The sequence below is a fragment of the Chanodichthys erythropterus genome, chromosome 20, assembly GCF_024489055.1.
Source record: "Chanodichthys erythropterus isolate Z2021 chromosome 20, ASM2448905v1, whole genome shotgun sequence".
Classification (NCBI taxonomy): domain Eukaryota; kingdom Metazoa; phylum Chordata; class Actinopteri; order Cypriniformes; family Xenocyprididae; genus Chanodichthys; species Chanodichthys erythropterus.
The window spans coordinates 31,999,081-32,015,527 of record NC_090240.1 but is presented as its reverse complement, the minus strand read 5'-3'; the positions used below and the strand labels follow the sequence as shown (position 1 = coordinate 32,015,527).

The 16,447-nt window shown below is 37.8% G+C and overlaps 2 protein-coding genes across 2 annotated transcripts; both read left to right on the top strand.

Annotated features, from left to right (window-relative positions):
• Window positions 1-1,568: 1,568 nt before the first annotated feature.
• On the top strand, window positions 1,569-8,673 carry LOC137009285 (torsin-1A-like). The gene is made up of 5 exons (XM_067371356.1): window positions 1,569-1,953; window positions 4,045-4,310; window positions 5,567-5,742; window positions 6,235-6,365; window positions 7,357-8,673. The coding sequence occupies exons 1-5, from the start codon at window positions 1,797-1,799 to the stop codon at window positions 7,608-7,610; spliced, it is 984 nt and encodes a 327-aa protein (XP_067227457.1). The 5' UTR covers window positions 1,569-1,796; the 3' UTR covers window positions 7,611-8,673.
• A 782-nt stretch (window positions 8,674-9,455) lies between these two features.
• On the top strand, window positions 9,456-16,407 carry LOC137009286 (torsin-1A-like). The gene is made up of 5 exons (XM_067371357.1): window positions 9,456-9,679; window positions 9,880-10,145; window positions 10,282-10,457; window positions 10,551-10,681; window positions 13,808-16,407. The coding sequence occupies exons 1-5, from the start codon at window positions 9,532-9,534 to the stop codon at window positions 14,056-14,058; spliced, it is 972 nt and encodes a 323-aa protein (XP_067227458.1). The 5' UTR covers window positions 9,456-9,531; the 3' UTR covers window positions 14,059-16,407.
• Window positions 16,408-16,447: the final 40 nt, after the last annotated feature.

Genomic DNA, 16,447 nt, shown 5'->3' with positions numbered 1-16,447 from the left:
TAAGGTGACATTGATACAATGTCAGGGGTTTTCCTGGGTCAAAAATGGACTTTGGTGGTGGCAGACAAACATGGCACACAAATAAACTGCAAGCCCAGTACTGATCAATCCAAAATAACTGCAAAGACACAGTTTGAAATATTAACTTATCCTGTTCATGAAATAAAAAATATAATAATTGTCAGGACAGAATATATTAAAAAATGCTTAGAATTATTTTATATTTAAAGGTCTGTAAATGTTTAGGTAAAAAGTCAGTGAGTGACTGATTTGAAAGGTTAGCAATAACACATAAGTAATAAGTAACACATAACACAGAAAAAGTGGCAGGTCTGTTATTATTTCGTATTTACACCAGGAAATAATGCACACAGATCATTTGACACATATCAGATAGTTTTGTTCTGTCCATTGAGGCTATCACTGTCAATCAAATTCAATTGGGCATTTAAATACTGTAGTCAATTCAGAAACTTTGCAATGCATAGTTAACAGAATAAAAAATATATATTATAGCAAGCAAAGATCGCTGCTATTACTACAATCCCTGAAGCTGTCAATTAAAACGTGAGGCACAAAGCTACTGGCTTAAAGGGTTAGTTCACCCAAAAATGAAAATAATGTCATTTATTACTCACCCTCATGTCGTTCCACACCCGTAAGACCTTCGTTTATCTTCAGAGCGCAAATTAAGATATTTGTTGAAATCCGATGGCTCAGTGAGGCCTCCATAGCCAGCAATGACATTTCCTCTCTCAAGATCCATAAAGGTACTAAAAACATATTTAAATCAGTTCATGTGAGTACAGTACAGTGGTTCAACATAAATACTATATAGCGACAAGAATATTTTTGGTGCGCCAAAAAAAACAAAACAATATAATGACTTATATAGTGATGGCTGATTTCAAAACACTGCTTCATGAAGCTTCGGAGCGTTATGAATCTTTTGTGTCGAATCAACGATTCAGAGCGCCAAAGTCACGTGATTTCAGCAGTTTGACACGCGATCCGAATCATGATTCGACACAAAAGATTCATAATGCTCCGAAACGTTTATTATTTTTGTTAATTTTAATGTTAATTCGACAGCAGTCAAACAGACTAACATCAGTGTAACGCTTTTTCAATGACATTACCTTTGTTTTGTTTTGTTGTTTTGTGTGTGTGTGTGTTAAAATCTCACGGTGTCAACATTAGATGCAAAAGTGATGTTGAACCAACATTGATAGTGTGGAGGGAAACAGTTTGTGACATTATGTACAAAACCACTGACAGTAAATCACAAATAAATTCTGATACTCTTTTCAAGAAACAAAATTTCAAATAGAAACAAGAATATTTTTCTTACCCCATTGGCAGATAATTTTGTTTCATTTTTATTTATTTTTTTTATCTCGTAACATTTTACTTATCTAGTAAAAGCATTTGGATTTAAGATATATATATATATATATATTTAGAAACGATATTCTGGAAACGAGACAAACATACTAAATAAGAAAAGCATTTTTTGCAGTGTAGCTCCATCTGCTGGTCATCATGTGATACACATCATAGAGGACGGAGCCTGAATGATATTCTCTCCTAAAATTCTCTCTCAAAAGCAAAATGTGTGTGGACTAGAGTCTGTATTGAACCTCATATGGGGATTTTGACGATTTGATTCAAAATCCAGCCTCGTAGCCTAGGCTAAGTTCACTATGTTCACTCATCTTAATTCGTCAGTTCCTCTCCAAGTTCCTTTCCAAAAACGAAACCAAAATTGAAAGAGGCCTGAGTGATTCGCTTCAAAAATGAAAGCGCGGTATCTTTTAATAGTTTTATGTCTGGTGTCTCATATAACTGTAACATTATCCTCAGTTGTTCTGGCTGTGATCGCGGCTGTCGCCTCTGTTGGCCTATACATATACAACACTGAACGGGACGGTTTGCTGCCTTTTGACTCTAAACGTGAGTAAAACCGCAAAATAATTGATCGTATTTGGGCTTATAGACGAGTTTGTTTTATTAAGTGTGGTACTGTTTGTTGTGGTAACAAAATGCAACGTTGTTAAAATGTTTTGTGCTTGCTCGGTCATTTAGGGTGAATTCAGGTTGATTGAGAAACTTTTTCCTAGTCATCTTATAAAGTGTCCCAATCAGCCTGAATTCACCCTATAGTTCGGCCTATAGTAGGCTATAAATTATCATTGCAAACTACAAACAATATTTTGACTCCACATATCTTCACATCTTTCAGGTTTGAAGGCAGATTTAATGAATCTCTCTTTGGGCAGCACATTGCATCTGATGTTGTAGGCTACTAAAAATTGTATCGTCATTTATGACTGACAAAAACCCAAACAAACCGCTGGTCCTCTCTTTCCATGGGACAGCAGGAGTTAGGGGAAAAATTAATGCAAGAAATGTGTACAAAAAAGGGGAAGACAGCAAGCATGTTCATACATTTATATCCGAGCATCATTTCCCACACAAACAAAAGTCAAGACCTATACAGCAAAAGTAATGGGTCTCATTCACTAATAATTGAGTGGATTATTTCATATTTGTACGCACAGGAGAACTTCTCACTAGGGGTGTAACGATACGCTCAGCTCACGATACGGTACGTATCTCGATACGGAGTTCACGATACGATACGTATCACGATATTTTGAACAAAATGAAACTGAAATTCAAACAAGATTTATTCAAAAAACATTAACAAATTTCAATAATTTTCCTTGTTGTACATACAAGATCACATTTCAAGGTTTAATAAAAACCTTTTGTATTCAAATCAACAGCTGAATAGGTCTGTCTGTCACTGAAAAAGAATGTTAAATTTAACATGAACTTAGAATTATGAATAGGGGCCGTTCACATATCGTGTCTAAAAACGCGTGGAAGGCGCCGCATCGCTACTCCTTCTTTCCAAAGCACTTGCTCTCCAGTGGTGTCGGTCGTTGCTATGCAACCATGAACTGCGCTCTCGAAGAGGATCAGGAAGTTTCTGCAAAGGATAAATGATTTCTAGCCCTTGCATTAGCTTTACTACTAGAGATATTTATGGAGATAATATATAAAAACCACCATGTACAGCTATGATCAGCTGTTCGGCTGAGCTTTTGATGTTTTGTTACGGAAAGGCAATAGCTGATCGGTTGATTCTTGTCACACGACCTGCGGTGCGCTTGCGGCATTCTGAGAAGTTCAGCATTGTTCATCTCGATGTGCCTGGAAAAAGCACCGGATGCGCGTCGCGACCGCGTTGATCCCTTTATGAGCGCGCCTGCCGCGCGGCTACATTTGAAATAACTGACTTGCACGCGGAAAAGACGCAATATGTGAACGGCCCCGCGGAACTTCTTAAAGCAAAGCATCGCAAGCATCTTTTGCTTTTCTGTGAGCACAGCTGTTGCTGTGGCACTGCGGTAAAGGAAAGCCACGACTTTTCTCACGCGACCAAGCAAGAGACTGACGCGAGAAACGTTTAAACCTGCTTGCAAGATTCAATGTGTGCCCGAAACACTTACTGAACTAGAGAGCTGATTGAGACATTTATATGCGGTGACAACCGGCTTCTCTCACTCCCACCTTGCAGAGTAGGTCACGTTGGCAGCTCAACCAATAAGATTAGACTGCCGTCATATCGTAAAAGCATCGCCACTCTACGATGCATATCGTAACATTTTTGCATCGCGATATATCGTACTGCGATAAATCGTTACACCCCTACTTCTCACGTAGTTTATACAGCCACTCAGACCGTTGCTCGAATTTACTGGCGGGTTTTATTTCACCTGTCATAAAACCTCAGAAAATGTGTCATGTCAGATTCTTTTGGTGAAATTTGTCCAGCTAAGACCAGCAAAACAGCATGAGCTGGTTTAACTTTTTTCAGCTGGCTACAGTCTGCTTAAAAAATATTTTCACAACATTCTTATTTTAGGTGTGATTGTGTGATGCTTTCTGGGTTATTTGTAGTTATTTGTTTATAGTACAAATTATCATTGCAAGCTACAATCAGTCTTTGACTTCACATATCTTCACATCTTTCAGGTTTGGAGAAAGATTTAAGAGACTCTCTCTTTGGGCAGCACATCGCATCTGATGTTGTACTAAAAGCTGTATCATCATGTATGACCGACAGCAAACCAAACAAACCGCTGGTCCTCTCTTTCCATGGAAATACAGGAGTTGGGAAAAATTATGTCACTAAAATCATCGCAAGAAATGTGTACGAGAAAGGGGACAACAGCAAGCATTTTCACTTATTTGTACCTGGCAATTATTTTCCATATAAAGAGTATTCACCTGCCTACAGTGTAAGTAAATGACACATATTTCACTAAGAGCAGTCTTTTGTCTGCCAAAGCAGGTCAAACCCTAGATTGAGTTCTTTACCGAAAGTATACCTCAAATTTCTTATCTCAGACATTTTTCTTGATTTAAAGGGTTAGTTCACCCAAAAATGAAAATTTTGTCATTTATTACTCACCCTCATGCTGTTCCACACCCGTAAGACCTTCGTTAATCTTCGGAACACAAATTAAGATATTTTAGTTGAAATCCAATGACTCAGTGAGGCCTGTATAGGGAACAATGACACTTCCTCTCTCAAGATCCATAAAGGTACTAAAAACATATTTAAATCAGTTCATGTGAGTACAGAGGTTCAATATTAATATTATAAAGCGACGAGAATACTTTTGGTGCGCCAAAAAAACTAAATAACGACTTATTTAGTGATGGCCGATTTCAAAACACTGCTTCAGGAAGATTCGGAGCACAAATGAATCAGCGTGTCGAATAATGATTCAGATCGTGTGTCAAACTGCCAACGGCTGAAATCACGTGACTTTGGCACTCCAAACAGCAGATTCAATACACAGATTCACTGTGCTCTGATGCTTCCTGAAGCATTGTTTTGAAATCAGCCATCATTTTATAAGTCGTTATTTTGTTTTTTTTGGCGCACCAAAAATATTGTCGTCGCTTTATAATATTAATATTGAACCACTGTACTCACATGAACTGATTTAAATATGTTTTTAGTACATTAATGGATCTTGAGAGAGGAAATGTCATTGCTGGCTATGCAGGCCTCACTGAGCCATCGGATTTCAACAAAAATATCTTCATTGGTGACTGGAGCTGCCAGTTTTACAAAAACATATGGGTTTGGAACAACATGAGGGTTAAGATTTGTATCTGAAATAAACAATGAATAGAATTATATAGAAATATTTTACAATTAGCGCATTTAGTTCTATCTACCCACTTCATATTTTTCCAGTGGGGTCATATAAAAAAGAAAAATCACCAGGAAGTGAACAGCTTTCAGTATAACTCCTTAATAACCTGCAACATTTTCACCCAATATAATGATGGTATTGGGAGAAAACGATGTAGGTTCATAGAATATAATGCATGGCTACTACAATAGGTGTTACAAAACTGTATAAATCATATACTTAATATGAGTAATAATATAATATAAAAAAAATCATAATGCGCCTGTGGGAGTGTTGCACATATAGAAGAAGTCTGTTGCTCCGTCTGACATTTGCATGTTCTTCAGGCACATCTAAAGAAATTGATTCTTAAAGAAGTATATTGGTTTCCCCACTCCATGTTCATATTTGATGAATTGGACAAGATGAATCCTCAGCTGATCGACACCATTAAACCTTTTCTATACTACAATGCCCGTGTAGACGGAGTGTCATTCCGCAATGCAATCTTCATTTTTCTCAGGTAAATGAACTTTTAAATAAATGACATGTTAGTAAGGCAACATAAAAAGTAATTCTGTAAATAAATTCTTCCCAAAATAGTGACACAGTCCATGACAATGAAATCTTTTAGATGAGTTATGAGTTATTACAATTATCATTTACATACCCAGTCAAGAATGCAGTTTACATTTCATGCACTTGAAATTTAAATGGGCTGTTTTGCTGCTGCTGTTTAAGAAATTTAAGAAATAAGTGTACTTGTGTTTATAAATATTTTTCTTTCTAATTATTCTTTTTAATTTTCTGTTTATCACTGACTTGTATATAACACCCATAGCCTGCTTATTGGATTAATAAAAGTAAACACATTTGGAAATATTTTTGGTCTATGCCTCTATCACCCTTGGCCCTTAATGGTTACAACATATTAGCTATATAAAATACAAATGTAGTGATAATGAAATACCTCTACTCCCCTAAAAGATTGACCTGAAGCTGTGTTTATTTATAGTAATGCAGGTGGGAATGAGATTGCTGAAGTGGCTCAGGATTTCAGGAGAGAAGGCAAAGATCGGGAAGAGATCAAGATGAACAGCAAGGAACTGGAGACTAAAATCTCTCAAAGCATCATGAGTGGGAAAAGTATGGGATTTTTATTAAAGTATGTGCATATGTGTTTAGCTACATAAGTTTGTTTATAACAAGACTCTTTTTTTCTTGTATCAATTAAATGATGAATGTTTTTTTTCCGAACATTATATCCCACACTGGTTTGGTTCTTAAAGCTGCAGTCTGTAAATTTTGCCTCTTTGTCGCCATCTCTGTTCAAAACCTGCAATTGTAGTTATTTGCAATATTATCTTTATGCAATCACAGATTGTAGTCTTGGAAGTATGACAAAAAAAAACAATATCATCTAAACAAGTAACAAATCTGCCACTTTTGTTCTGACCAACTGAGGAAAAAAATTACATTACAAAAATTGCATTACAATAAATCACGCTACCAATGGTGATTAAATCTAACAATTGCTTAGCTCATATCACATCAATCCAAATTATTATTGTTATTCTTTGTTCTCAAATTGTTAATGTTAAAAACATCAGCATTGCGTGACTATGTGTATTTAGTGTGTATTTAGTGTGTATTAGTGTTACTTGTAGATCTCAATTTCTATACAGTCTAATCTCTAACGTTAATTTGTCATTTCATACAATACGCCATCAAAATGATAAGATTAATTATTCCAGCTTCTTTGAGAAAAGGCTATAAATGACCCGTCACCTGCAGCATCCTCACATATAGCCTACTAGCTGGGACTCATTTTTTCTGTAAACAGACGCAATGACGAATGGCGGCATGCTCGAATTTCCTGCGGAAACCTACCAGCACCACCCGAATTATAAAACATCATTATACCGTTGTGAAACATTCTACGGTCAGGAGATAGTTTTGAACACTGGCTGGTTATGTACTTGCTCAAATTTATTTTGGATCATTTTTAACCAAAAAAAAAAGTTACAGACTGCAGCTTTAAACAATTACATTTGGTTAATCCATTCCTGAATATGTGGTTACATTATATACATTGAATATGTTCCTCTAGAAATATAATTCCTTTAACTTTTTTCAGCAGGTGGATTCGCACAATCCATTCTAATAGATCATCATCTGATTGATCACTTTATTCCTTTCCTACCTCTGGAGCTGAAGCATGTGCGTCAGTGTGTCCTGGCTGAGATGGACCATCTGAAGATGAAACAAAACTTTGATTTGGCAAATGAAGTGGCCCAAGAATTGCTTTACTCCTCTACAGAAGAGAAAATCTATGCTGATAAAGGCTGTAAGTCAGTCAGAGTGAAGTTGTGGATCAAGATTGATAATTAGATGAACAGCTTGCGCCATCTTCTCTTCCTATACCATCTATTCCTTTCCTCTCATCTCTTTTTACCTATTCCACTGTTTTTCTCCAGCTCAATATTACCCTTTCTCTATCCTCTCCAAAACCTCTCATTCTTACACCTTTTCCTTTTCCCATTCTTCTACTTCTTCTTGTTTTGTTTTCCTTTTCCCCTTTTAACAGAGTTTTGTTTGGAAAATAAAATAAAAAGAAACTGTTTTGAGAACAGTGAACTGAATTTGGAGAAAAACTTATTGAGAAAAACTGTAATAGGCCACTCTTTCTCTTGAGTTATTAAAAAGTGAAAATTATGTTTTTTTTGCTTGAATCTGTTTGATTCCATCCAGTCTGTTTAGCTCTTGGATCCACAATCTTTAGCCCTACAAGCTTCAGCACACCTTGATAGAGAAACTGTCACGATCCCAGTCATTTGGTCCCTTGTTGTGTAAAGGACTTTCATGTTGAAGTGAATCCTATTGTTTCTTTGTTCACTTCCTGTGTTTTCTTTGCCTACATTGTTTGTCCCCATTGCTACCCTCATTTGTTTCCATGGATACTCATTGCCTACACCTGTTCCTCATCAGCCCCTTACCTTGTGTATTTATACCCCAGGGATTTCTGCGTTGTTTGTCAAGTCTTGTTCCTATGGATGTTATGTTTGGTGCACTTATTCTGTTCCTGGTTCGCTGGTCTTTGTGTGTAAAATGAAAAGTAAAAAAATATTAAATGCTCATGAGAAGGATGCAATACTAGAAATTGCAAAATCACGGCATGACCAACGAACAGCAAAACTCTCATTGGTCAAAAGGGTCATACAAAAACAGGCCAAGATGAAAAGACACGTCAACTGCAAAAGAATCAGGAATTAAGGTGAAGAATTAAGAGTGAAACCATCAGGAACACTTTAGTCTCCAGTGCCACCATTTCTAACTGGAGTCTCCAGAAGTATAAGGTGTCAGGATCTCAGAGACTTTGTTATGGTGAATGATCTCCACTTAATAAGAATCACAAGCTGAAGTGTTGTGGAATATGTGAAGACTTTGTAGACAACCTATCCGTCTGAAGACTTTATAGACAGTTAGGCTGAGAGTGCCTCTTAACTAAGGGACCAGGAAGACTTCTCTTGAGATTAAAGAATAATTTAAGAATAAACATAGGAGCATGTTGGTTACTGGCATCCATATTTTATTTTATTTATTTTTATTTTTTTGCATGACAGCTTTTAAATTTTGCATTATTTTATATTTTTTCTTCCAGAAAACAAGAAAAATATCTTGTATCATTTTACATATCTAGTAAAAGCATCTGGATTTACCAATTTTTAGACTGGAAGCAAGACAAAATACTAAATAAGAAAAGCATTTTTTGCAGTGTAGCGCCATCTGCTGGTCATCATGTGATACACATCATAGATGACGGAGCCTGAATGATATTCTCTCCTAAAATTCTCTCTCAAAAGCAAGATGTGTGCAGACTAGAGTCTGTATTGAACCTCATGTGGGGATTTTGACGATTTGATTCAACTGCATTTGCCAGCCTCGAAGCCTACATAAACTCATGAAGAATTGAATCAAACACACGCAAGCTTCACAATGTGAACTCAATTACATGTTCATATCATTAAATAACTAAATATAGTTGAGTTATTAACCAGGACTTATTACCCCGTTTTAGTAAGAATCACAATGTGTGATTTTGTGTAAAAAAAAAAAAAAAAAAAACAGCCTACATTTCTACATTTCTTCAGTGGTCATGTAAACTGTGACCAATAGGCCTACTTGGTTTTAACAAGGAACTGAATGTTTGCTGAAGGAGAGCAGTTTCATTCATCTTCGTCAGTTCCTCTCCAAGTTCCTTTCCAAAAAACGAAACCAAGACTCAAAGAGGCCTGAGTGATTCGCTTTCAAAATGAAAGCTCGGCATGTTTTAATAGTTTTATTTCTGGTGTCTAATATAACATTATCTTCAGGTTTTCTGGGTGTGCTCGCGGCTGCTGCATCTTACGTGTTTAACAGATTTATTGAACGGGACGGTTTGCTGCCTTTTGACTCTAAACGTGAGTAAAACCGCAAAATAATTGATCGTATTTGGGCTTATAGACGAGTTTATTTGATTAAGTGTGGTACTGTTTGTTGTGGTAAAAAAATGCAACGTTGTTAAAATGTTTTATGCTTGCTTATTATAGAATATTTAGTATAAATTATCATTGCAAACTACAAACAATATTTTGACTTCACATATCTTCACATCTTTCAGGTTTGAAGGCAGATTTAAATGAATCTCTCTTTGGGCAGCACATTGTGTCTGATGTTGTATTAAAATCTGTAACATCATTTATGACTGACAAAAACCCAAACAAACCGCTGGTCCTCTCTTTCCATGGGACAGCAGGAGTTGGGAAAAACCATGTTGCTAAAATCATTGCAAGAAATGTGTACAAAAAAGGGGAAAACAGCAAGCATATTCACACATTTATATCTGAGCATCATTTCCCACACAAAGAGAAGTCAGATCTATACAGCGTAAGTAAAAATGCATATTCCAATAAAATCAGTTTAGTTCAACAGGTAGACCTAACTGTGACTATTAGTCTTAACTGTGGTATTTGTAGGCTTTAACTAATCCTCTAACTGGGATTTGCATGTTCTGTATATTCAGGCACAGCTAAAGCAGTGGATTCATGGAAATATATCAAGGTTTCCCCGCTCCATGTTCATATTTGATGAAATGGACAAGATGAATCCTCAGCTGATCGACGTCATTAAACCTTTTCTAGATTACAATACCCGTGTAGACGGAGTGTCATTCCACAATGCAATCTTCATTTTTCTTAGGTAAAAAATGTAATTGTTAGATTCAAGCAGAGTGGTAATTAAATGTAATTCCCTAAAGATTAACCAAACTAATGAGAAACTGTTTATTTATAGTAATGCAGGTGGGAGTTTGATTGCTGACATGGCTCTGGATTTCTGGAGAGAAGGCAAAGATCGGGAAGAGCTGTGGATGAATAGCAAAGAACTGGAGACTAAAATCTCTCAAAACATCTTCAATGATAAGGGTACTGAAAGAGCACTGAAATACACTACAGCAGTGGTTCCCAAACCTGTCCTGAAGGACCCCCACCACTGCACATTTTGTATGTCGCCCTTATCTGACACACCTACTTCAGGTCTTGCAGTCTCTACCAATGAGCTGATGAGTTGAATCAGGTGTGTTAGATGAGAGAGACATCCAAAATGTGCAGTGCTGGGGGTCCTTCAGGACAGGTTTGGAAACCAATGCACTACAGTATATTGCCAAAGGTTTTGGGACGCCTGCCTTTACGTGCACATGAACTTTAATGACATCCCATTCTTAATCCGTAGGGTTTAATATGGAGTTGGCCCACCCTTTACAGCTTCAACTCTTCTGGGAAGGCTTTCCACAAGGTTTAGGAGTGTGTTTATGGGAATTTTTGACCATTCTTCTAGAAGCGCATTTGTGAGGTCAGGCATGTTGGCGAGAAGGTCTGGCTCACAGTCTCCGCTCTGATTCATGCCTGTTCTGTCAGGTTGAGGTCAGGACTCTGTGCAGGCCAGTCAAGTTCCTCCACACCAAACTCACTCATCCAAGTCTTTATGGACCTTGCTTTGTGCACTGGTGTGCAGTCATGTTGGAACAGGAAGGGGTCATCCCCAAACTGTTCCCACAAAGTTGGGAGCATGAAATTGTCCAAAATGTCTTGGTATGCTGAAGCATTAAGAGTTCCTTTCACTGGAACTAAGGGGCCAAGCCCAACCCCTGAAAAACAACCTCACACCATAATCCCCCCTCCACCAAACTTTACACTTGGCACAATGCAGTCAGGCAAGTACCGTTCTCCTGGCTATAGCCAAACCCAGACTCATCCATCGGGTTGCCAGACAGAGAAGCCTGATTCGTCACTCCAGAGAACACGTCTCCACTGCTCTAGAGTCCAGTGGCGGTGTGCTTTACACCACTGCATCCAATACTTTGCATTGCACTTGGTGATGTAAGGCTTGGATGCAGCTGCTTGGCCATGGAAACTCATTCCAAGAAGCTCTCTATGCGTCTTGAGCTAATCTGAAGGCCACATGAAGTTTGGAGGTCTATAGCTACTGACTCTGCAGAAAGTTGGTGACTTCTGCGCACTGTGAGCCTCAGCATGCTCTGACTCCACTCTGTGATTTTAGGTGGCCTACCACTTTGTGGCCGAGTTGCTGTTGTTCCCAATTGCTTCCACTTTGTTATGATACCACTAACAGTTGACCGTGGAATATGTAGTAGTGAGGAAATTTCACGAATTGACTTATTGCACAGGTGAAAACCTATCACGGTACCACACTTGAATTCACTGAGCTCCTGAGAGCGACCCAGTTTTTTACAAATGTTTGTAGAAGCAGTCTGCATGCCTAGGTGCTTGATTTTATACATCTGTGGCCATGAAAGTGATTGGAACACATGAATTCAATGATTTGGAGGGGTGTCCCATACTTTTGGCAAAATAGTGTATATTTTCTGATCTATATATTTTTTTTAAATATATTTTAAATAAAAAAAATGGCAAAAGATGTATGTTTTTTATAAGTTTTATATGTGAAAGGTTTATTATATATAAAGGTAATATATATATATATATATATATATATATATAGAGCTGATGCGACGGTTAATGAAGCTTCATCTTCAGAGCTCACAAAATGCCCAATTCTACCTTCAGATCTCAGACCTATTATAAATACTTACATTTGTAAGAAATGGTAAGCTGAACGGGATAAATGTACAACAAACAAACTTTACAAAATCAATATTGTGGTTGGTGCAAAACGTCCACTTTGAAAATCGCTGGGATCATATTATCTACACACGCTGCCGAATATTATCTACACACGCTGTTGCACTCCAGACTAACCCATATGTTTCTGTTAAATGAAGATCCTTCTTTATGCCCTTTGTGCCAGAATCCATTATCACTGAAGCATATTTTGATGGATTGTGTTAGTTCGAAATCTGTTTTTATTTTTCTGTTGAGTTTTATGAAAAGATTTTTTTAATAAAGTAAGGCCTGATTTAGTTTTATAATTTTGATCTAAGATCAAATTAAAAAAAAAAATTTTTTTCCCCTTTATCTCATTCTGGCCATGAATATAGCTCGCATGGCGTTAAATTATAAACAAACAAACATTATCCTGCTGAAAGAGGCCACAGCCACCAGGGAATACTGTTTCCATGAAAGGGTGTAGATGGTCTGCAACAATGCTTAGGTAGGTTTCCCAGCAAAACATTGCCCAAAGCATCACACTGCCTCTGCCGGCTTGCCCTCTTCCCATAGTGCATCCTGGTGCCATGTGTTCCCCCGGTAGGCGACGCATACACACCCGGCTATCCACACAATGTTAAAGAAAACATGATTCATCAGACCAGGCCACCTTCTTCCATTGCTCCGTGGTCCAGTTCAGATGCTCACGTGTCCACTGTTGGCTCTTTCGGCGTTGGACAGGGGTCAGCATGGGCACCCTGACTGGTCTACTGTATTCTGTATTCTGACACCTTTCTATCAGAATCAGCATTAACTTCTTGAGCAGTTTGAGCTACAGTAGCTCGTCTGTTGGATCGGACCACATGAGCCAGCCTTCGCTCCCCACGTGCATCAATGAGCCTTGGCCGTCCATGACCCTGTCGCCGGTTCACCACTGTTCCTTCCTTGGACCACTTTTGATAGACACTGACCACTGCAGATCGGGAACACCCCACAAGAGCTGCAGTTTTGGAGATGCTCTGACCCAGTCATCTAGCCGTCACAATTTGGCCCTTGTCAAACGTACTCAAATCCTTACGCTTGCCCATTTTTCCTGCTTCTAACACATCAACTTTGAGGACAAAATGTTCACTTAATTTATCCCACCCACTAACAGGTGCCGTGATGAAGAGTGTTATTCACTTCGCCTGTCAGTTGTCATCATGTTATGCCTGATCGGTGTATATTGATTCATTATGACCTTCTAGGGTCATGGGGTTGGAGCCTGTCCCAGTTTCATAGGCCAGAGGCAGAGGAAAGCACCCTCAGCCAGGGCTAGAACAGGGAACCTTCTTGCTGTGAGGCAACTGCTCTAACCACTGAGCCGATTTCCATGGTTACAATCTTCTATTTCATATATGTAATGTGTTCCTTTACATTTTACAGGTGGATTTCTGCACTCCAGTCTAATAGATCATCATCTGATTGATCACTATGTTCCTTTCCTACCTCTGGAGCTGAAGCATGTGCGTCAGTGTGTCCTGGCTGAGATGGTCCATCTGAACATGAAGCGAGATAATGATCTGGCAGATAAAGTGGCCAGAGAAATGCCCTTCTACCCTGAAGAAGAGAAAATCTTTGCTGTTAAAGGCTGCAAGTCTGTCAGACAGAAACTGGCACTGTATGATGATGAATAGATAAAAGCAGCACTAGCGTTGTTCACTTTTATTCTACTGTTGCTGTTTTAACTCTTTATGTGAACAGCAATGAAGTATTACTTGACTTTTCACCTTTGCTTTTGATTATGAGTATTCAAGTGTTGGTGATGTTGTGCCTTGATTAGTCTGCAGCCTGTATTTAATACTCTTCTTCTCAAGGGAATACTGTGAATTACAGTTTTTATCAATCAATCTGACACATTTCTCTAAATTAATGTAGTTGCTCTCAAAACAATTAATACAGCAAACCAAACACTCTTATGTTGGCAAAACAGTTCAGTATTCACTGCACAATGAAGCACAGCAGTTTATTCTAGTAATGCATTTATCAAAAATAAATATGAACCCTAACCCAAAACTACAATGTGATTTGATAAATTCAGCCATAGATACATAAATACATGAATGAAAGTATGTTTTTCATGTTCTTTAATCGTGTTCTTCAAAGTTCAGTTGTATAACAATGAGTTTATAATAATATATAAAATAAATAAATGTACTGCAATCATTGAATCAAATAAATGAGTTCAAATAAATAAGATCAGAGATATAGGATGGTGCTTTTCTATTAAAAGCTTTAAAAACAATCAGCAAAATTTTAAATTGAATTCTGAAAAAGACAGGAAGCCGGTGAAGAGAAGCTCAAATTGGAGTGATATGATCATGTTTTTTTGCACTAGTTAACAGTCTAGCTGCTGCATTCTGGACCATCTGTAAAGTGCCAATGAAGATTGAGGAAGGCCAAGGTACAGCGAATTACAATAGTCTAGCCGTGATATGATAAATGCATGAATACCTTTTTCCAAATCTTGCCAAATCAAGTCTGGAAATTATTCTCAATTGATAGTAGCTGTTTTTAACAACTGAGCTAATTTGTTCTTTAAGACAAAGCTCAGAGTCAAAGATAACACCTACATTTTTTTTTGCGGCTGAGACAACAGATAGGGGGACTAAAGCCCACCTAAAAATGGCCTAGAACCACCCCTGGTGGGAAAAAAAGCTGTGAATGCAGGATCCATCCTTGTGTCTGAACTTCTTCACAGGCCTCAAGAAGGCTTACTTGGTGGTAAGGGTTGCGATCATATACTTTCCATCTCCACGAAGAAAATATGCTGGAATGAACACCTTCCTGAAATGTGGATGATGCTCAAACCACTCTTGCACCAGTGCTGAATGGTGAAATTGAACAGTTTCCCAAACAACTACACAATTTCATTGAGGGAGTTTAAAAAATGTAGGAGCCTTTCTGTGTTGCGCGGCCTCAGGACAGTGTTGTGTGCCACACCATCAGTGGATTGCGGCTCACGTTGTGGACGTTGACTGTGGCACGATGTTTATATTGGGCTGAACTCTCTGTCCAGCTTCTCTCAAGGAAAGACCATAATTAGGTAATTTAGGTAAATTAGGTTGGTTCTGACCCTATTCTTCTACCTCCTTCTCCCTCCTCCCTCCTGCTCTCCCCTTTCCCTCTGTCCATGTCTTCTTCTATTTTCTTATTTTGCTCTTTCCACTAATACCATTGCATTCCACTTTACCCATCTCTTCTCCCTCTATACTCCTCATCGTACATCCTCAGCTCGTTTAACTTCTCCTACATCCTCACCTCTTCTTGCTCCATCTTCTCTTCCTATACCATCTATTCCTTTCCCCACATCTCTTTCTACCTCTTCCACCATTTCTCTTCCGCTCAATATTACCCTTCCTCTATCCTCTCCAAAATTCTTTTTTTCTTTTCCCCTTTCCCTTTTTGTAATAGAGATAGCTGTGTAAACAACTAGGACATTTGCATTTCCTGTGTGTATTACTAACTCTGAAGATACTTATTTGGGGCTGATTGAGAACATTCCAAGTGAATGAAAGATGAGTTTTGTTTGTTGTGTTTGGAAAAATGGTGCACAAATGACTGTGATTTTTGTAAAACTAATAAAAAGAGCTGCAAATGTTTTTTCTTGATATATTAAAGTTTTGGTAGGCTGTATGAATACTGTGAAAACATTTGAGAATTCTGTGCACATGTGTTTTGAAAAAATTATATATGTGATTTGTAATTTGCATGAAATTAAGGAAAATTTCACTGTGCTAACTGATTTGACAGTGAACTGAGTTTGGGGAAATGTGTAAAATCTTATTGAGAAAAACTATAGGCTGCTCTTTCTCTTGAGTTATTAAAAAGTGAAAATTAGTAGCTGTCAAACTGCATTCTTGACAAGTCTTATGAATTCATATTGTTCATCATACATAGTTCATACCACTTTCTTTTTACAGATTTAAACAGTAAACAGCATAAGGATGCATCATTGCAATGAAATCAGGAAATTTTTGTTGAGTTTTTTTTTTTTCCTGTTGCAAAAGGTGAGACTGGATTCTC